At 34.4% G+C, this 22,299-nt stretch overlaps 1 protein-coding gene across 1 annotated transcript in view; it reads right to left on the bottom strand.

The window, feature by feature from the left end:
* The window catches only part of LOC150104261 (acyl-CoA Delta-9 desaturase-like), a 30,526-nt gene extending 15,902 nt beyond the window's left edge, over positions 1 to 14,624 (bottom strand). Inside the window, exons 1-2 of the mRNA XM_090396440.1 lie at positions 14,492 to 14,624; positions 8,238 to 8,368 (exon numbers count right to left, since the gene is read on the bottom strand). Of these exons, the coding sequence (XP_090252566.1) occupies positions 8,238 to 8,368; positions 14,492 to 14,624 (264 nt within the window). The remainder of the gene's footprint in view (positions 1 to 8,237; positions 8,369 to 14,491) is intronic.
* Positions 14,625 to 22,299: the final 7,675 nt, after the last annotated feature.

The following is a 22,299-nucleotide window of genomic DNA, read 5'->3' as shown; positions in this document are numbered from 1 at the left end:
TAGAAAAAGCTGTACACTGTCTTGTACAGAAAATATGGTTCTAAACTTGCAAAATCTCTTTGGGAATACACAATTGAAAAAGTTATTAAAAATTAATATTATGGGACTTCAGGCGGAAAATTCAGACGAATAGACATCTTGAACATAATATGCCAGACTTCAAATGTAGTCGAACAACAACATGTTCGGTTGCGATTATGAACAAAAGCGATCTTCGTCTAACAAATTGGTAACACACTGTAACAAATAAATCCTCTGCTTCTGAAAGTTTTGGATATGATGTTTGCACTGGTATTTGTTCAAAACCACTATAGAAATAAATAAAATTATTGACGTAAATGTATATAAAAAAGACTACAAAACTATTTACAGAAACACCATATCATTTCACACAATAAACAGAACTTCCAGGAAAAAAAATAAAAGCAAAGTTATGATACTAGAAAGCATTAATGATGACACAATAAACCAAAGACTTAAGATGAACAAATTCTTTGAACGTAGGCTTCTTAAATTAACCGGAACTTTATGTACAACTGACATGATATATTGCTGAAAATAGCATACTAATTTGGAATAAGAACACTGTATATTTGATTCAAAAAATTGTGCAGACTGAATGCAAGAAACCAAAATAAGTATAAATCATACCCATAATATATAAACAAAACACACGTTTGCTCAAGGGAAATATTATCGCCTACTCTTCACCATACACATAAAAGACGAAAATACAACGGAATCTCATTTATTTCCTCCGAAGTTAACAATATCGTCTCGCAGTTGATATTACATTACTTGCAGTTCAAAGAGATATTAACAATGCTTCACTTCCAATGCACAACATGAACTAAATGGCAGTTTAGTTTTAATAAACAACACTACATCGCAGAAGCTAATTATACAGAACCTAAAATTCATGCACTATGAGCAATTACATTATGTATAACACTTCCAATACCCCCAACCCACACCGTCAACACGCTAAATAATACCATGGGATTTAATATACTACATCTGAAATGAACTAAACGTATATAAAACCAACATACTAAACTCCCCATCATTGCTTCAAAACGCTTCCAAGCTAATGCATGAGGCGAAAATATTCCGTCATTACTGGTGTAATGACGGAATATTTAATCCATCCTGAGTATAACAGTCTGCGTAACACAGCGAACAATCAATTATCGAAATTTTAAGAAATTCGGAGATTGTTTCAATGGTCCATACACGTGTCGGTAACCGATATTCATGTGGGTAACTCTGAACAACTAACTTTGATTCGTAGACCTTTTAATAATCCAAACACAATATTACTCTGACATATTTCCCGGTCTTTATGGATGACCTCAAGAAGATATTTAACGCAAATGAAAGATCTAACTATTATAATTCTTATAAATTGTTCAATACCGAGTTAACTTTTCAAGATGAGTCACGTGCATCATTAGGCACACCTTGCGCATTGTTTCATAAACACTGTATGTGATTGCTGGCATAAGGTCGTGAGTGTTACATCCACTAATTAAGGACTTAGTGGATGTAACACTCACGAAGCAGTGGCGCACCCAGAGGGGGGGGGGGGAAGGGACCCGGGCATTCCCCAAAGAAAAGGAAAAAACACTAGAAAAATTTCCAAAAATCTTTTCCTAATTAAAATTCATTTTTTTTATTTATGTTGTGTGCAACTTATGAATTAGCGATCACTGCAGATGCTCAGTTATAGGTCGTATGCGATGTGTAGTGTGTATTTGCAAAACGTCTACTCAACTCGCCCCCCCCCAAAGGTTAAATCCTGAGCGCTCAGCCCCCTCCAAGATTAAATCCTGAGTGCGCCACTGTCTAGAAGTATGTCATAAAATATACTCTGCTTGGAAAGAAGTTAATTACACACTAGTGTGTGGAACACACATCCATCGAGCCTACTTTAATAATATGTAGGATCTCGACGTAATGACTTTCGCTGTGATGACTGCAACAATCCTACGAGACGCTAGCGTACGATAGCGATCAATGGAAATTTTAGGCCATTCTTACTGTAGGCATGTAATGATTGGCACTTTGGGGGGGGCTTCCCTTGACCACGCCAGACGCTCCAGTTAATCCCGCAGATGTGAAATAGTATTATGATCAGTTACCTATGGAGCCCAATCAAGTGTGATGACGTACATATCCACAAACCACGCAGTCACAGCAGTAACCTCATGGCATGGTGCCTTGCTGAAAGAGACAGTGATCAGTTCCGTAGAAACGCCATAGGGCAGAAAGCATTGCATTGTCCAGAATGTTCCGATACCTCACGGAGTTTAATGCTGGTTCCACCACAAATATAAATCCGAGGCCAAATCAAGAAAACAAGAACATTCCATCATACCAGCACCATTGAATATCTTAGTTCAGTTGGTGTTACAAACTGGTAAGAGACATTCACTGGGCATCCGCCACATCCACACCTGTTCAACTGTTGGATACCGGATATAGTGTGATTCGTCGCTTCATAACACAGCTTACCAAGCATCTGCGATTTTTGCACCCCTGAAGACGACGTATGTTGGTTCGGGTAATGAGGGGCTTGCATATTGCAGTACTATCTTGGAAACCCATGTTGTGAGCTTCGGTTCTGTATGGCATTTCGCAGATTCTTGCTGCTTCAGTCGATGCCACGAATTTCAGCATTCAAAGTGTCCGCCGACGATTTGAGGATATGTTGGATCATCCACTCCAAATAATACCTCTAGTTGACTCCCTGTGTTTCCATCATACTTTGGTATCCCTGAATGTTGACCTAGGATGGCCCAATTCGTCAAAACGTTAATAAAAAGCAGATAGGTCTGCAACATTGCATTCTATCCCACCGATTCTTTCAACCTCGGTCAGTTCTCGAAACAGTTTCACCAGGACATAGTTGCACTGACTTTTGAGCGTCATATTCATCCAATTTATACCCACTACTTCAGTCGTGACATGGCAGGATGCATCTTGCCCGTGATAGTATATGTTGACTTCTTTCCAAGCAGTGTATATTAATAAAAACGAATACACTCAGCCTGGAGTGCTGAACTTTTGCTTAAATACTAACAGTAATCCAATACATATAAAATATATTAGTAGTCTGTATGCATAAAGATAATAACAATTATTGAGTAATTGTTAAAATACCTCCTCGATAATATAAAAATAACGAGTATAATAAACATGCTCCCTGTCGTTGTGCTGTCAGGTCGCATCGGGGCGTTCCCTCTATGGCGGATGAGGGGGGGGGGGGGATGGTCGGTGGCACTACTTTGTAGGCCTCCCTGCTGTGTCGTCCATGGGACTCGCTAACCAACGATAGCTGCTGTCCTCCATTCGGATGGTTCTGGCGGACCATTCCGTAAAACGTGCCGCTATATAAAGCATCATGTCTAAACAGAAAAGAAATAAAGCCTGAGTAGTTTCATTATGCCCGGAACAGTGGCGTCAGGGTGATGTAGCAGGCCCTGCGGTATCGTCAGTCCGTGACCGCTATAAAGAAACTCAACGCAGAAATTGCGTGAATATTTCTACTTGGAATGTAAGGGGATTGAATAAATGTGGGAAATTGGCTAATGTGAAGAGAGATTATATATTTGTATAGTAGGAATAAGTGAAACCTTTTGGAAAGGATCATCAGATTTTGAGTCAAAATTCCAATTTGCAAGATATTTAAAGTATATACGTCAGGTGGTGAAATATGAAATATCAAACAGAGGTGTAGCGTTCATTGTAGAGAAGAAAACTAATAAAATCATTATCCATCTCATCAGAAAATCAGATAGAGTAATGGCAATTCTACTGAAGTCTTAACCTAGAGATATACTAATCATTCAAACATATGCTCCTACAGAACAGAATGAGGACGTAGAAATAGATAACATGTATGACGAAGTAAAATGGTGTATAAATGAAGTTGGAGGCAAGAAAGATCGAGTTATTTGTGCTATGGATGACTGGAACGCAAAAGTTGGATCAGAGAGAACATCTGCCCACGTGGGTCCATTTGGACTTGGAATTCGGAATGAGAGAGGACAAAAGCTGGTTGATTTCTGTAACAAGCACAGTCTCATAATAGCTAACACTTATTTTGAGCAAAAACGAACAGCAAGATATGGAAAAGTCATGGAAAAGTCCGGATGAAAGATACAAAAATTAATTAGACTATATTGTGGTCAGTAAACGTTACTTCAATGGAATACGTAACTGAAAGGTGATGCCAAGTGCTGACTGTGGATCTGATCATAGACTGGTCTTAAGAAAGATGAATATGCGCCTGAAAACAATAAAAATTAAAAGAAGTCATCCCCTAAAATGGGATCTGCAAATGGTACAAAATCCAATAGTAAAACAAAATTTAATGACAATGTTTCAGAACTTCTATTTAAACAGTTGCGAAACGAAAATGAACCCTCTCAGTGGAATAAACTACAAGCAGCTATCATAACATCTGCTAAAAACCACATCAATAAACAAGAAGAAAGAAAGCAAACAGTGTGGATAACACAAAAGTAATCAACCTTATCGATGAAAGAAGAACATGGAAAAGAGGAGCAAATTAAGAAGAAAGATTAAGATACAAGTCAGCGCAGTTAGCTAGTGGCTGTGCGCTTCTCAGCCATATGCCTGGGGAAGGAGTGTCCTAGGTTCGATTTCCGTCGGTGACGTGAGGAGCTGAAGGATCTTCCTCAGCCATAGCTAAGTTAGCCTGTCTTGGGCGTTGACAGTAGGGTTTTTCCCCCAGTTTATCCTGGGTTTTTCATCCCGCAAAACACGCAAACGGACTTTGAGAACTCAACATTATGGATATAGGATACACGGGGGCGTAGGGCTGACCACCTTGTCCTGTGAACGGTTTGAGGACAACATAATTGTTGATAAGGAAAAGTTAAAGAGAAGATGGGTAGAGTACTTATCAGATATGTATGACGATGATAATGGTAACATGACAGATGATTCACGACACCTTAAGTTAAACGTAAGCACTCTACCGACAAGAAAGGAGATAGAACACATAATTAAGAATCTTCCTAATAATAAATCCCCTGGATGTGATAATATCCCGGCTGAGCTGCTGAAAGCTTTCACTGGCAATAATAACAACTATTTAGTGGGATCCATTCAGGACATCTATAAAACAATACAATTACCTGAAGTTTTTACATCTATCTGCATACCAATTCAAAAGAAACATAATGCACAAAATTGCAAGGATTACCGAACTGTTAGCTTAATATCCCATGCATCTAAAATTATTCTAACTATTGTTAACAAACAAATTGTAAGAGCGTTAATCCGTGAATTGAGTGAACAACAGGAAGGCTTTAGAAGATGAATGGGAACCATTAATGCTATCCTAAAACTAAAAATACTAATAGAAAGATCACTTGAAAGAAACAGGAATATTTACATATGCTTCATAGACTTTCAGAAGGCTTTTGACTGGGTAAAACATAATAACATATCAATATATTAGATAAATCAAACATAGAAGAATCATGTACTTAAGATTATAAAAATTATTGAAACCAAACAGAAAATGCAGCTGTTTAACTCTGAGACTTCTGTAGTGAAAAGAAAAAGAGGAGTTAGACAAGGTTGTATCCTTTCACCAAATCTATTTAATATCAATAGTGAGACAGTTATGAAAAAGATTGAAAAAAAATAGGAATTAGTATCAATGGTATCAATGCAACAATCTTAGATATGCTGATGATGCCATTCTAATAGCAGAAAACAGAAACAAATTAATCAAATTACTGCAGCTACTAATTGAAGAAAGTAAAAAATTTGGATTACATGTAAATGCAAAAAAGATCAAATTTATGAAAATCTCAAAAGAAAGCAGATCCGAGCAAGAAATACTCATAAACAATATGAAAATTGAACATCCAATAGAATACAAATATTTAGGTACTTACTTTACTGCAGATGGAAAGCAAGATAAGGAAATAAAAATAAGAACAACCATAGCTATAAATGCCTTCTGTAAGTGTGGAGACAAAGAAAAGAATGATAAAAACATTAGTGTGGCCAGTTTTAACATATGGAAGTGGGACCTGGATATTCAAGAAGAGAGTAAGGCAACAGATAATGGCCTTTGAAATGTGGTGCTATAGGAGAGCTCTGGAAATTCCGTGGACAGAACATGTGACAAATACAGATGTCCTACAGAGAATGAGAACACAGAGATCTTTATTACAGGAAATGATCCAGAGAAAGATAAGATTGGCAGGACATGTACTCAGAGGTTCAGAAGGACAGAGGATACTAACAGTTTTAGAAGGAAAAATTATGGGAAAAGGATCAAGAGGCAAAAAAAAACGAAGAACATGGCTTGAAGATGTAACGAAGATCGTGGACAAGATCACATGACTATGCAGAAGCAAAAAGGAAAACCACCCACAGAGAGAACTGGAAGGACATAGTGCTACACCCTCTCACGGAGGAAGCTACATGAAGAAGAAGTGTAAACATGTTTCAGCCAAGAAAGAGTAGACTTTAGATTAGGACTCAGTATTAAAGGATTCAATATTCTGCAGAGCGTACAGAGGATTACAAATTTTTCCGTAAATTGTGCCATTCCACAATCTTATTTAATCACATACAATTGGTCATGGATGATCGAATTTGTATCTGTTTGAAACATTTCATGAACGTATAATTTAATATTACGCCTGCCTTGGCTTTTACCCGCTTCTATCGAAAGCGGACCTCTAACAATACACATAATTTTTGCCACCAGGTATACATTAAGTGCTTTCAGTGAATCGTAAAACAAACGTAACATTTACTAGAAATGTGTTGTTCTTTTGGCATTAATCAGCTTCCACGAATGCCATAACATACGTTGCTATAGTACTCAACATTCTTTTCATTCGTGCGTAATATCTGCATAACTGCAGCATCATCTGTGGCTAAAATATTAAAACCTAGTAATGAGATGAGGAAACTGATAAAACTGTAAGACGCACAATATGAAAGGATAGAAATATGATGAATAAAATTATCATTGACTCTCTGCCTGCATATCCTCGTATGCAGGCAGAGAGAGAGAGAGAGTACAAGAATATAAGCATTTATGTAGGTCTTTGTGGATACACTATTTGTAAAGCCTTGATTTTAATGGAAGTAGTCTGGATATGTCAAACATATTCCCAAAGATTAATCAGATTCTACTGATTAATTGGTTGAAGATATATTCGATTAGTGGTTTCTTGCGAACAATATTTAAGAAAGTTAATCTTTCCATGTGTTTAGACAGGATGGCAGAGCTATTTCGATTTAGAAATTTTTCGTCTAGTTTGTAAATGAGTCTCAGCTAACTGCACAAAATTGTAAGGGTAATATTTCACTATTATGTTTACCTCTCTAAACAAAATTTCAAGAAAAAATATGTGATATTTCAAATGCTTTGGAAGAATCTTGCAAATTCATGTGCATCTGAATTTTATTATTATTATTCATGACATCTCCAAGGAGTCCGAAGACTCATCGCGAATGAACACCTACTGTACAACTGTATTATATCATGTATTCAAAGCGAAATCCGATATCATCTCTTATCAGTATCATACATGTCTGTTTTGTAAAAAAACGTTTAGATCTAATTAATTCCAGTTCTAGTTAATTTAGTTCTAGTTATCGTGGATTTGATAAACTCCTACACTTTTCTATAGGTTTCCTTGCATCTCACATAAATGCAAGGTATAAAATTCCTTTTTGAAACTAAAGGCATTTTATATAGTTTTAAAAATATCTAATTTATCTAATCGTACACTCTAGAGCAGGGTTTAGGGTCTGCAGTTCTAATTTTTAACTCCTTAACATAGGTGATTCAAGCATAAAACAAAACTTAGAGATTAAAAAAAAAAAAAAGACAATAAAATTTATCAGAAATACACTTATGATAAATAGACTTAAAGACAAAGACTGTGCCAAATAAACTCTGATATACCTTGCTGGCATGAGACCTACGAGGATCCTATTGCCCAGATTTGCATCCAGTCTAGAAAGTCGGAATTATTTATAATGGTTTTTTAAGTGAATATATTGTATCTAGACACACATGCGAAAACGCACGAAGTTAACTGGCATAATAAATGCGCCTCTTGATTTCAGATTTTTTTCTCTAATTTTAAAGTCACAACCATCTAAAATCTAAAAGAGAGAAAAGTGGAGTAGATGATATAGTTTTAAAATGCTGATCAATCAATTCTTACCTGGCCAGCAACACAATTGAAGATCATTAACAGAACTCGAAGAGAGAGTGTTGCTTTATATGATCGATGTGTCCACAGCCGATGAGCACCCCCTGTTATTCCAATTCCTCCAGTATGAATATAAATGATTACTGAAGTAAAAAAAAAAAATCATACTTTATTATTTTTCGGTAGAAAAATCTTCATTCGAGGATAATACCCGATAAAGGATTTAATTAATAAACTGCATCTTAGAAAAAGGAAAATGTATGTATTTTGAGTAATAGTGGATATGTTACAATTATCAGAGTTTATATCTCATAATCCGTTAGTATTCTGTACAGACTTAAAATCTTTCGACATGCTTAAGGGCTTTTTCGATTATGCAATTTCAAGTATGTATAGCTGCATTTTGGTGCAGTACGTTCCATATACATATACTAAATAGTATATGTATATGGAACGTACATATACTATTTAGTATATGTATATACATATACTATTTAGTATATGTATATGGCTTGTGAAAACGTTCTCCGTAGATAATAAGCCTTATTCACTACACGAACTCCCTGATCCATCGATTGGATCAATGAAGTAGTGTTTGGAGGGAGAAACATGATCTTGAACTTGGTGAAGATCACCGCTATAAGACGTAAAAGATGGATGATCTGTAGCATTATCTAGAATTAATAAAATTTCAAATTCTACATTTTCTTTCATTCAACAGCTTTCTACATCACTCACATAACAGTTGATTCAGGAATCCTCAAATAATTTTGAGTCATCCACGACTTCTTATTGCTCCGATAATGAGCTGGAATTTTTCTCCCTAATGTTTTTGAAAATTCGTGTATTCTCACTGTGCCATATGACAAATAGTTTCAGTTTATATCCAGCCACATTACTCTTAACAGAATCGTAATATGGGCATTAAGAGTTTTGAAACTAGGTATAGATTTTAACTTTTTGTGGATGAATATCCGCTCGGGCATTTTTTCCGAAACAAGGACGTCGCATCCATATTAAGTATTTGATGTGGCAAATAATTTTCCTCAGTAATAATATTATCCAATTTTTCCACAAACTCCTTGGCAGCCTTCTTGGCACTTGAAGATGCACATACATTTTCAGATTATGCAGCTCAAAACACTGCTTGAGTCTCATGAGCTAACTGGAAGAAGCGTTGAATTCGTAGTCATAATCGGATTCTGCTTTCCCTTTCAACATGTTGAAGAGACTTAGTGCCTTAGCGGTTATGTTCACAGTGCTAAGGGGTATGCGTTTTTGGATCAGGTCCTCTATCCATGATGCAAGTAGCTTTTCCATATCACCGATAGGACCTTATCGTTGCATCGTCACTATCGTCGATTTAATGGAAGCAGATCCTTTCACAGCCTCTACGATTTTATCCTTATTTTTCAAAATGGTCGTCACTGTAATGATACCATTGGAAGTAATGTGCGATCACAATGACGGGCTTACTAGCTTTATGTTGTTTTATAACTTGCAACTTCGTTTCAAGATCAATTGCTCGCCTCTTCTCTTTTTCTGTGATTCTTCACCAGGTTTTTTTTTTTATTGTGCGTGAAGTGCCCATGTTGCAAAACATTGCGAAACATTTAACATTAAATACACAAATAGCCTATTTATCAAATACAAAATCAACACAGGAACTGTTGATGACCCGTGCCGACTGCTGAGAGTGTAGCCGCTGAAAGCACTGTTGCCACTGTGCATGCTTTATCATATGCTTGCTTTCGTCTTGTTCGAAAGTATAGCTGAAAATGTTCATTATTCCCTTATGGGATAAACATTGAAGGTTAAAAGACTATGAACAACATAGACAGTATTTATACATAATTAGCATGAAAACGTTGTAGTTGTATTTGAAGCAGTTCTTTCGTTTGTTGCATTGTTGGGAGAGTGCGTGCTTACTGCATCACGTGAACGCCAGTACATGATTATAGCTGAATGACTATCTGGGAGATTGTAGCTTAAGTTGTTATTTAGATGAACAGGATTGAAGATGATTTCTCTAGATTCCACAATTTTTCTCTCTAGTTCGTCATGCAACGGAAGATGTTAATAGATTTTTCCCAGCAGACTTTGTGACTTTGGTTATCATCATTAGGATTAGCCGAGAAAAGGATATGACTTGATAATGCACTCGCTCGCTGTCTCTTGTAAGTAAAGTCTCTCATGTGTTCCATACGTATTTCGACAGATTTGTCTGTCTGCCCAAAACAAGGAATATCACAATCACACAATATTTTATATACACCAGGGTATTTGAGTCGTTGATGACAAAGTTTTGGGTGGCTAATTAAGGAACGGATCTTTGGAAGTGGAGTGAACAAGGTTCTGATATTGTATTTTCTTAGAAACTTTTGCTAATTTATGTGAAACAGTACTTATGTAAGGAATAGATATATTGCTTTTGAATCTATTTGTTTCTTCTGAGTGATGTCTAGGCGGATTAAGAAGGAATTTGTCAATGATTTTCTTGGAATATCCATTAACTTCGAAAGAAGTTTTCAGATGTTTTTTTTCTGTAAGAAGTTCATTTGCGTTATCAAGAAGAAAACGGGCTCTATATCCCAAGGTGGAAATTATACCAAGCTTATGAGGAGGGAAATGATGGGACTGACTGTGCAGATATATGTTGGTATGTGTGGGCATTCTATATATCGATATTTTTAGTTTACCAGAAGAGTGAGTCAGTTTTACATCAAGAAAAGGCAAGGATTTTTCCATTTCAAGCTCGGCAGTAAACTTAATACTTTGATGTCGGCTATTGAGATGTTCGAGGAAAACCATAAGGGATTCACCATGGCTCCAAACAATGAAGACATCATCCACATAACGTTTCCAAACTTTAGGTATTAAAATGAAAGAAGAGATAGTCTTTGTTTCAAAATCTTCTAAGTAAATATTAGCGAGAACAGGAGATAAAGGATTACCCATAGCCAGTCCATGATTTTGTTTGTATATATTATCTTGAAATTTGAAGTAACCGGACCTGATGCAATGTGTAAGCAAGGCTAACATTTTTTTGGATAACTTGTCCTTGAGTAATGTTAGGACTTCATATGTTGGGACATTAGTGAACAAAGATGTTATGTCCAAGCTATCTATGATGTCATTTTATCAACTGTAATATCCTTGATGTATGTAACAAATTCTGTAGTGTTATTGATAAAGGATGGTGACTTTCCTGAAAAACGTTTTAGGTATGTGGCAAGATATTTTGAAATATTGTATGTAGGAGAATCGATACCTTCTACAATTGAGCGTAATGGGGTGTTCTCTTTATGGATTTTAGGAACACCATATATGCGAAGAATTGCACTCTCTCAACAATGCAACAAACGAAAGAACAGCTTCAAATACAACTACAACGTTTTCATGCTAATTATGTATAAAAATTGTCTATGTTGTTCATAGTCTTTTAACCCTTAATGTTTAGTGTTTTTTCTTCTTTTATAATGTCACCTGAAGAAGGCTGTTACAAGCCGAAACTAGTAGTGTGTTTATATTAAAACCTTTTTACTTAAATCTCGGTTCTAGTCATTTAATTTTTCATAAAACTATATATATATATATATATATATATATATATATATATATATATAATATATATAAATTACAGTTATTATTTACAGTCGAATATTATGGCTTTATAATTGTATAGCTTTGGAGTGTGTCAATGTTAATTTAAGTGTCTTTTATTATCTTTCTATGTTCTTATCGCCTGAAGAAGTCATTTTTGACGAAACATGTTGCGTTTTTTTAAATAAATGTCATTGTGTTATAATTCTCGGGTTTAAGTCAGTTAATTTAGAAAAACGAACATATCCCATCCCCGAGTTAATAGCACGTTACCTATATATATATAATTTATTTATTAATTAATCCTTTTTTCTTTTTTTTTAATAAGTTAGAAAATTTATTGACCCTTTTTAGTTATCTTACATTAGCTAATTAGGTGATGCCTTTTGGAATTGTCAGTTATTGTTTAATTAGCATTATACATGTACTGAAGATACCTGTGATACTCAGGCGAAAATTATACTAATAAATAATATTTTACGTGAGTTAATTCCGTTATTATAATTTTAATTATTATGTCTACTCAAGGTATTTCCTTACTGAAACATAGTTATATTAGTGTGTCATCGGACTTCTTGGAGTTGTCACTTAATAAATATTCTACCTTTTTGGTGATTAGAAAATATTTTAAGTAAATGTAAGTATCATTATTCAGAATGGAATATTGAAAAGCCTGTGAGCCTTTTTAATGTTGAAATAAACATTAAAATACAGATTTTTGTCAGTAGAAAAGCAAAAAAAGACAGTTGCTTTATGATTGGATATGCTGGTATTGAAATCATTAATAAATTTATATAGAAAATTATCATTTTTCTTTTCTGTGATATAATATCATCATAATATTACTTGTAATATAGACAATAGATATTTCCTAAAATTAAAGTGATTTTGGAGGCTATTGTGTTCGTGTTCATAAGGGACAAGAAAGCGTATTTGATGAAATAGCTAAAGTCTATTATTCTAAGATCAATTTCTGATTTCTTAACTGGCTGTGCTGTTTATCTTCCTTTCAACTGGAATAACCTTGGATTCAACTCTTGTCATGACGTGAGGAATATTTTTTTTTGAAGTGTTAACTTGTCTTATTGGGAGTTGACAGGAATTTTTTCTCATGAAACCGCGTGTTGTTTATACTCAAAACAGGCCAGTCAGCCATAGGTGCCTAATTGGAATTAGATCATGTAGTACGGAATGGATTATATAGTGTACAAGGTGCTTTATAGTGTAGTGCATTGTAAAAAGGGTATTATACACACCCTCTGTGGAAATGCCCTTAAATAATAAAATAATTATAATTATAATATTAATATTAAAGATGAGACTGTAGAACACCTAATCAGGGCCTGCAGCAAAATTGCTCAAATTGATTATAAATATCGCCATGATCAAGTAGCTGAAATAATTCATCGGCATGTATGCAAAAAATACATACATGTATGCATAAAATACATCGGCATTTGGAACACAATTGACCTGACATGACAATTATCAAATTTTACGTCGACTGGTTTGGATTATCAATATCGCAGTACCCAGACATTAACAACAAAGAACTGGAAACAAATTACTAAATATCGAGATATGGCAATCGAAATTGGCCTGCTGTGTCTTAAACACACCAATTTTGTTCATCCCAATAGTTATAGGTGCACTTGGTGCAATTTAAAAGCTATCCAACAATTTACAGCAAATAAACATCAACCAAGGAACCCATATGATCTACTAAAAACATCATTACTTGGAATAGTCCATATTTTACGAAGCTACCTGACAGTCGATTCTTAAATTCTTAGGTAGAATCTAAATTTTTCTGTATCGACAGTCAAATTGTTGTTTAAATGATATCTTGTTTTGACTGTGTATCAGTTATATTAATGTTAATAATAATTTGAAAAATGGATAGGAGCTCTCATATTTCTTTTACTTGAGGGGGAGATCATGTTTTATTTGTATTATTTTTTATATTGCGCCGTTGTATATCATCTTAAATGCAATAATTCCTTCGTTTGAAATTTAGATGTATTTCGCTGTCTTCATTTTTGTGTCATTCTAATAAGTATTTTACTGTTTCAATTTACATTTCTTACAGTGATCGTTTAAAGCTGAAACACCGTTCTGAATGTTTTTCTCTTTCTGTTTTACTATATTATTTTTAATGGAGAACCCATTCACGAGAGTTTGGTAAATTTATAGTATCTGGTACGTGGATGGGATGGTAACGTGGAAGGAACTTACATTTGACTTGAATAGCATCATTTGTATTCCTTGTTTTCCTTGGAAAACAGGTGTTAGAAGACTGTTCCAGAGGGCAACAAATTCTGGTCAGATTTTTAAATGAAGTCTCGGAAAACATGACATTATTTACGAAACGACTAAACAGTAAATGTGGTTGTAATCGATTAAAGCTTTTCACCTGTAATGCTATTTTAAAGGAAGAATAAACTATACAAAATATGCTAGCTCTTTTTTGCCTAGAGTTCATTCATGCATTAGAAATGCATACAGACGAATGGATAAAACGTGCATCCAGTTATCAGAAAAAAATATCAGATTTATTTCTCAGCTAGTATTTCTGTTATTATTGGAAGAATTACCTGAATGTGAGCTTTGAAGCTTTTGTTTACAATGATAAATGCAAAGTAATGTTTGTTTTATAAACTTACCAAAAATTATTGTTTTCCACATTGCTCTAGTCACCACTAAATAAAATCCATAGATAGTTGATAGATGAAGGAAAACGAACAATGCAACATTTGGGAACCATACTGTTTCAGAATAATTCCGCACCTTCTGCATACTTCCCGTTTCAGACGAGGTCTAATCTTTTTGGAGATGTCTATCCTCAGAAGCCTTTTGTAATATGTCCCTTTGTGCATTTCTTAGTGTAATCTCGGTGGTTGTTGGGGATGTACGTATTGACATATCTATGAAAATGAAATATGCATTATACAGATCATTTAAAAAAGTATATTTAACTTACCATTAGTTTAAATTTAAACTGCAATATTTCATTTCAAACTCAAAAAAGAGGAAATTCACTGATTATTAAAATAACTTCTGCATAATCAATGAAAAAATATTCGTGATTAAAATTAAACCAATAAAGCGATATTTTCGAGCAAGATACGTTTTACACAATAGTCAATTTCTCGATGGATATAGAGAAGTGGACTAAATATTTAGTACATTTCTAATGAATTTGGATTTTACGTAATTAATTTAAACTTTGGTGTTTCACGTTTTGATTAGTTTTTCTAACAACGGGCTCATTCAGTTCCGAACTTTTACAATGTGGAGATTATCATTAAAAATCGTCCATTATCTCTTTCTTTTTCTTCAAATTTATAGATAAAATTATAGGTGATATTCTGAAAAGCAAAACCAACATATTTCTGCACGAAAAGAACACTAATTACTCTTGGAAAAAAAGTCGTGTTTTGTGTGTTGTGTTGGAGCGAAAGTAAGCGATACAAGATATTCGACATTCGATACAAGAAACTTCCTCCTGTAATGTTTCCCAATTTCAACACTGAAACTATCCTAATTATAGGTGATATTCTGAAAAGCAAAACCAACATATTTCTGCACGAAAAGAACACTAATTACTCTTGGAAAAAAAGTCGTGTTTTCTGTGTTGTGTTGGAGCGAAAGTAAGCGATACAAGATATTCGACTTTCGATACCAGAAACTTCCTCCTGTAATGTTTCCCAATTTCAACACTGAAACTATCCTAATTATGATGAAAGATTTTTAAATAGAATGCAGAAAATGAATTTTTAATTACATGAATACAGAAAATGGATTTTTAATTAGATCGTGCGTCCCATTGCTTACAGAACTGTGTTATGTGTTCGACAAGAACTAATTGCCAGTTTCAAGACATTCGAAAAAATTTATACACCTTTCATGCTGTTTCTTTAGTATGATGTAAGATCTATGCATTAGACCATCCTTACTTCGGTTTGCAGATTGTTCAGAAACTTTCAAAATTCCTTCTTTTCAGTTTGTGTCACTTGTTTTTGAAAATCTGTCTTTCATCTACCCTAAGCGGAACCACCAATATTCTTATCTTATACCTTGGAGAAAAAAATTCTGTTCAAAAACTATGAAGGAGAGAATCTGTAGGTTACCTTTTAATATTTTTAAAACAGCAAAGGGAAATGAAGAATGGGTACTGATTAACCATTATCTTAAAAATGTACACACCCCTATAGTATTATATAGAGAAAGCAGTTAGGAGAGTCCTGAAAGTCCACTTTACATCCAAAGTACAACTCATGCAGTTTCCTGATCAAGATGAATGCTTTTGTCTCAGGGTTTAATGCGACTCTTCACCACTCTCCAACAAACAAACGAATACGCACCAAATTTAATTATTCACTGAAGAGAATCAAACAACTGCAGTTTTATAGAGAACTCAAAATCACGAAATCTGTGCTTGCCGGTATATCCGCAATTACTCGGAAGTGTGACCCACAAATTAAAGAGGAAGAGTTTTAAAGAGGAAGAATCGGTTAGAATAAAACAAATGACATTCTATATATTATCGGAAGCATTCTGATACTGAATTACTTATATAAAAATCCAGAAATTAAAATTTCATTCTTCGTAGAGTGACCACACGAAATAGAAAAATTGTATTAATAAGAAAAAAAGATTTCTCGTTACTTTAAATGTTATTACCTCAGCTGTAAATAATTAGAGCCTCAAAATAGCACTCCAATCGTCATTAAATAACCAATAATAGATCATAAAGCACAGAAAAAACTTTAGTAGCCTGGATAATTTGCTAATAATAAATTATTATTGTAACAAATATCGAACAAAAATAGTTGGCTCATACCAAATCGAGCGTAAACATAGATTAAAAAATGAAATACGCAATAAGTGTGTTTGAGTTAAAAGAAAAGAATAATTTGTCCCTGAACCAGATAAACAGGTCCGGTAATAGTAAAGTATGAGCACATACTACGGAAGTCACTGTTTTAACTCTGATCTCAATGGTGTTCAATTTTATTCAGAATATGCTATACATTTATATTAGAAATGAAAAATAAGTTAAAATATACACAAGTTGAATATAATCTGAACAACCTCCCATTTTTTTCACTAATTACAAACTATATGGCAAAAAAGATATAGCAACAAGAAAATTCAAAGTAAAGGACTGAAGTGATGGCAATATTGGGAATGAGGCTGGTTATATTAGCTAACTCCTAGCGATTTTTTTCAGGGTCTGCTATATAAGTCATGAATCTATTCGTGTGTCTACACCACTGCTTGCAACCGAGATCGATTACTATTGACCACATTAAAAGATGAAAGGTGATAAAAAGCAAACAATGAAATATTAATAGAGATCATCACATAAAATGTATGAAAATGATAGTAGAATACCGAAACGGTTTCACTTTGTTCCTGTCATTCATCACTAGATTCACACAAATGAGATAGTGTGTGTCCTCACATCTATACAACATCGGGTTAGAACACTTAATGCTGAATGTCGTGGTTTTGTTTACGTGGAAGAGCTGAGTCATGTAAGCCAAACATCAAACTAAACTTGGTGGTGCAGAATTCTCCGTGAAGAATCGACATATATCTGCAGTGACATTATCCGATTAAAAATAGCATGGTCATTACATTAGTCACAATGCCTCCCTTTGATTTAAAAACAAGAACTTCTGTTCATTATCTTTGCTTTTAGTATCAGTCTGTTCAAATTAACCTACATGTACTTCATCCAAGAAGAGTATCTTATACCGCTTTCCAAAGTGGAATCTTCAAACCAGCGAATAACTCAATAATTCATTTGAATAAATATTTCCTTCTACATCTTCTTCTTATTATTATTTTCTTCAGTAGTCAGGACGGGTTGAATCCCATGTGGAGAAAAAGCCATCCACTGTTTTCTGTACAAAGCAAGCACTTCCATGGGCAAACGGCTTTGAAAGTCCGTTGCAGTTCTAACTTTATGTTAATCGTGGTCTTCCGCAGGCTTATATTCTCCATGGTTACCTCAAATACCAGTTGAGGAAAGTCTGTCCTGATTCATTCGCACAATGTGACGAAACCAACAGAGTTGATGCTTTTTAACTGTGTTAAGAATTGTTGAGTTAGGGATATTAAAATCCTGCAGCACTTTTGCATTAGTCTGATGTTCTGTCCCTTTTTCTGTTGATTTTCCTGGAGCATTTCATTTCAAAAGCCGATAGTTTCCTCTCTGCTTCTCTTTTTAAGGTCCAACTTTGAGCCCATAAAAGAGAGGTTGATAAATCAATTTATATAGTATGTTAGTACCGTGTATTGGTAGTGGGTTGGAAATGCGAAAGTTGTTTACATTTGAATTAAAAGCCTGTATATTGTATTCCTTTGGAAACACATAAGGGAAGGACTGTTCCAAGATTGTTGCTATATCATTTAAAGTTGAAGTCAAATATGTTCCTATGTAATTAGCATCATTAACGAGTTCCATGGTTTTCTGATTTAGTGTTATCTGTATATATTCAGGATGTCTTCCAATTTTATTATATTTGTTTTCCTTGAATTATAATCACATTATACTTTATGAAGGTTTCTTGTAATTTTGCAAGCTGGTACTGGAGATTTGATTTATTATATGTTCTAATTATTACTGTGATTGGTGTTCAATGACTTTTACTCCTTTTGTTGAAGACAATGCTTCTTTGATGATTTCTTGTATGAAAATATTAAAAGGGTATGGGGAGAGTGGGCATCCTTGAATAACTCCTCATTTGATTTCAAGTTTTTTATGTCTGCTATTTTTATATTGAAATATTGCACTTGCATGCTGATAGTAGTTTGAAATTAATATTAGTATTTTGCAGTCTATGTTTTCTCTGTTAATACAGTATTTGAATATATTTTGCTCTATTAACAGAATCAACTGCTTTTTTAAAATCCACAAAACGGCAACAAAGGTGCCTCCCCTTGCGATTTCGGCCAGACTATGAAGAATAAATATATATATGGCCAATTGTTGACCCGTTTTTGTAACGCCAGCTTGTACTTCTATTAGCTGTTTATAATTATTATTTACACGATTCTGTATTATTTTTACAAAACTTTTCAAGAGTGACAAAGAAAATTATTTGGTCTAAAATTGTTACATTTTTGATCAACACTCTTTTATGTATAAGCAAGATTTTACCTATTTTCTAATCATTTGGGATAGGCCCAGTGAAAACGAATATTATTTAAAATTTCAGTTAGTTGTTTAATTATATCGGATCCACCATTACAATACCTCTGAAGGCAATTCATCAATTCTAGGTGCTTTAAATGATTTCATTTGATTAAATGAAAGGATTACTTCTTCCTCTAGGATTAGGGATGCTGTAAGGTTCTCACTGGGCCGTATCATATACCGAAAGCTGGGTGAAAGCTTTTATCTTTAAAGACATTAGAGATATAATTGTACCAGATAAAGTCCGTTCTCTAATTCCAGTTACCTTATCTTGCGAATATTTCATGTTGAGAGGTGAAGGAATATAGGCTATTGTAATCTCTTTAACTGCAGCGTAGAGAAATTTGGAGTCATGACTTAAACACGCTTCTCTACATTTGTGTACTTTATTATTCAGCCAATCTTTTTTGTGTGCATTTCGGCACATTCTGTCTAACTGGGTTTGCGGGATTCTGTAATATATATATTTTATTTTGGTCATTATATAGTTGTTGATTTTTTTTCAGATGTTCTTTACCATATCCTTTCTGCTCTCGTAATCTCATTATCCGGTGTTATCCAGTGATTATTATGTTTTATTGTTTTTTTTCTAAATATCTCTTTGATGAGTTGATTACAATATTTTTCATAAAGTTTCGTTCAGTGTCACCGTTAGCGTCTGAGTAGTTTTGCCTTTCCTTTATACCTCGACTGGTCTCATTTTGATTTGCTGTTTAAACATTATGCAAGTAGATATCTTCCAGATTTGGTTTGAAGTAATTTATTTTGTTTCTTATTTTGTGAAATCTGAATCGGATCTTAGAAGATAAACGTTCATGTTAGGTATCGAGTTGAGCACAACAAAGGGTTTGACATTCAAAACAGATGATTTTAGAGTTTTGCGAATTATCATGTAATCTATGCAGTTTTTAGTACGTGAGTCTGGTGACGTTCAGGTGTATTGTAGGAAAGTATATGATTAACCATGGTGTTTGCAACTATCAGATTATTTTCTTTACAGAAATAAAGAAAATACTCTCCTCTCTCATTCCGTGTGTCGATTCAAAATTTACCAATTACATCATTCATGTCGTCTGAATATTGTCCAACTTTGTCAATAAAATCACCCATGATTATTAGCAGATATTTTTTGTTTATTCTCTCAACTTCATCTTCTTGTAGTTCTTGATAGTAATCAATATGATTTACTTCTTCTGGATGTTAATAATCAGGCGCATATGCTTGTATTATTTTAATGAAAGTTTCTTTCTTTTGCTTGCAATTTAATGGCTATGATTCTGGATAAGATGGATTTAACTTCTACAAGGCTGAGGGGGAATTTGTTATATAGACTATGCAGATACGCTTTCTCTGTGTGCAAAGTCATTCTGCTTGTGTAATGTAATATTACATAATATAATATGTGTTGAAAAACCCCAACACTCCTTTTAAATCTCTGCATCTCTTTCTCCATAAAATACACATTTCCAGGTTTCTCAATGTCCGAATGTTTACTGAAAATATGTAGTGAATGGGTTGTGCTGACCACATAACCAATTTATCAGCTTATCAATGTGGCATAAGATTCAGCACGCTGGATATCACGTACTCAGTAACATTATCGACTCTTCTTTTAACAGTATAATCCATATGGGTTTAAAGCCATTGAATTTAATGTAGCCCGCCTGCCATTCCTCTGCTACATTGGCCTACTTGGATAGGGCATATATCGGGGAGAGAAAGCAGAATCCCAATGCAGTCAATAAGTAATTCAGTAAAACAGGAAAGATACCCACCTAGCATTCGTATACTCTAATAGTATTGGACGAAGTAAGATAAAAATAAAGAAGACAGAAAGAAAAGGAAGGATCAGTCTACAGATAAAATAACGGAATTACATTATGTGGCGTATCGCCCGGTCCTGCATCAGATACCTCGGGTTCGCCACTCCCCTGCTCACAAGAAACAAACCTCTGACGGCTCTTCTACATCTGTAAGAGAGAAATCAAATAGTGGTGCAGAATACTGATTAGATGAGTAAACAGAGTCTTCGCTTTTCAAACAGCAAAATGAAGGTTCAAATTTTACCATGGAATGAATATCTGTGAATGACTTAGGTGATACGTAATTATCGTTAACAATGGGATTAAGACTGTCACCCTATTTAATGGAGGTATGAAACGGCTTTATTAAAGTTTCATGTTTGGTTTTGGGTTCTAAAGCAGCAGACTTACAAATCATCTATCCCTTATCCTGCACTTGGCATTAATGTACTATCCATTTACAAACTTATGTAGGTAGACTGCACATAAAAATATTCAAATTACAAAATGCAGCTACACGATACTTCTTCTTCTTATTGTGCTATCTTCTATCTAAGGTCAGCGACCATCTTGGCGAACAAACTGCGCTCTTGTGCTAATCTGAGCAGTTGTGCACTGCTCTTTCCTGTACACGTCTTGATGTTGTCAAACCATGATATTCTTTTTCTTCCTCCAGTTCCTTTGCCACCAATTCTTCCTATCAAAATAGTTTGTAGAAGTTGGTATTTGCTGTTTCTCATGATGTGGCCAAGATATGATGTTTTTCGTTTCTTGATTATTTGTACAAGATGTTTAGCTTTGCCAATGGATTTTAAGACATCTTCATTGGTAATTTTTTCTGTCCATGATATCTTTAGCATTCTTCTGTATAGCCACATCTCAAAGGCTTCGATTTTCTTGACTCCATAGAGCAGAATAGACCAGACGTAGCATTTCAGCATTCGGCATCTGACTTCCATGTTTAGGTCTTTATTGCAGAATAATGTTCTCATTTTCATGAAGGACTGCCGTGCAACTTCAATCCTTGTCTTTATATCTATTTCTGGATCCCACCGTTCATTAAGCCAGCAACCAAGATATTTATATCTTGACACTTGATCAATATTTTTCCCATTGAGTGTCAGTTTCATTGATGAGGCTGGATGTTTGCTGATGATCATGTATTTTTTCTTGTTGATGTTTATATTTATTCCCATTCTTTGGCTTTCTATGTATACTCTGTCAATGAGTTTTTGGAGATCCATAATATTATCTGCAATTAGCACGGTGTCATCTGCATATCGAAGGTTGTTAACAATCTTTCCATTTATTGTGATTCCCTCTGAACATTCTTCCAATGCTTTTTTAAAGATTACCTCTGCATATATGTTGAACAGGAGTGGTGAGAGCACACATCCTTGTCTCACTCATCTTTTGATGTTAATATCACTGGTGGTAATGTTGTCTAATTGAACGGTAGCAG

The sequence above is a fragment of the Typopeltis vanoorti genome, chromosome 8, assembly GCF_054136105.1.
Source record: "Typopeltis vanoorti isolate ZY-2024b chromosome 8, IOZ_Tvanoo_1.0, whole genome shotgun sequence".
NCBI classification, from domain to species: domain Eukaryota; kingdom Metazoa; phylum Arthropoda; class Arachnida; order Uropygi; family Thelyphonidae; genus Typopeltis; species Typopeltis vanoorti.
The sequence above is the reverse complement of the archived record's forward strand: the minus strand, read 5'-3'. Positions and strand labels throughout refer to the sequence as shown.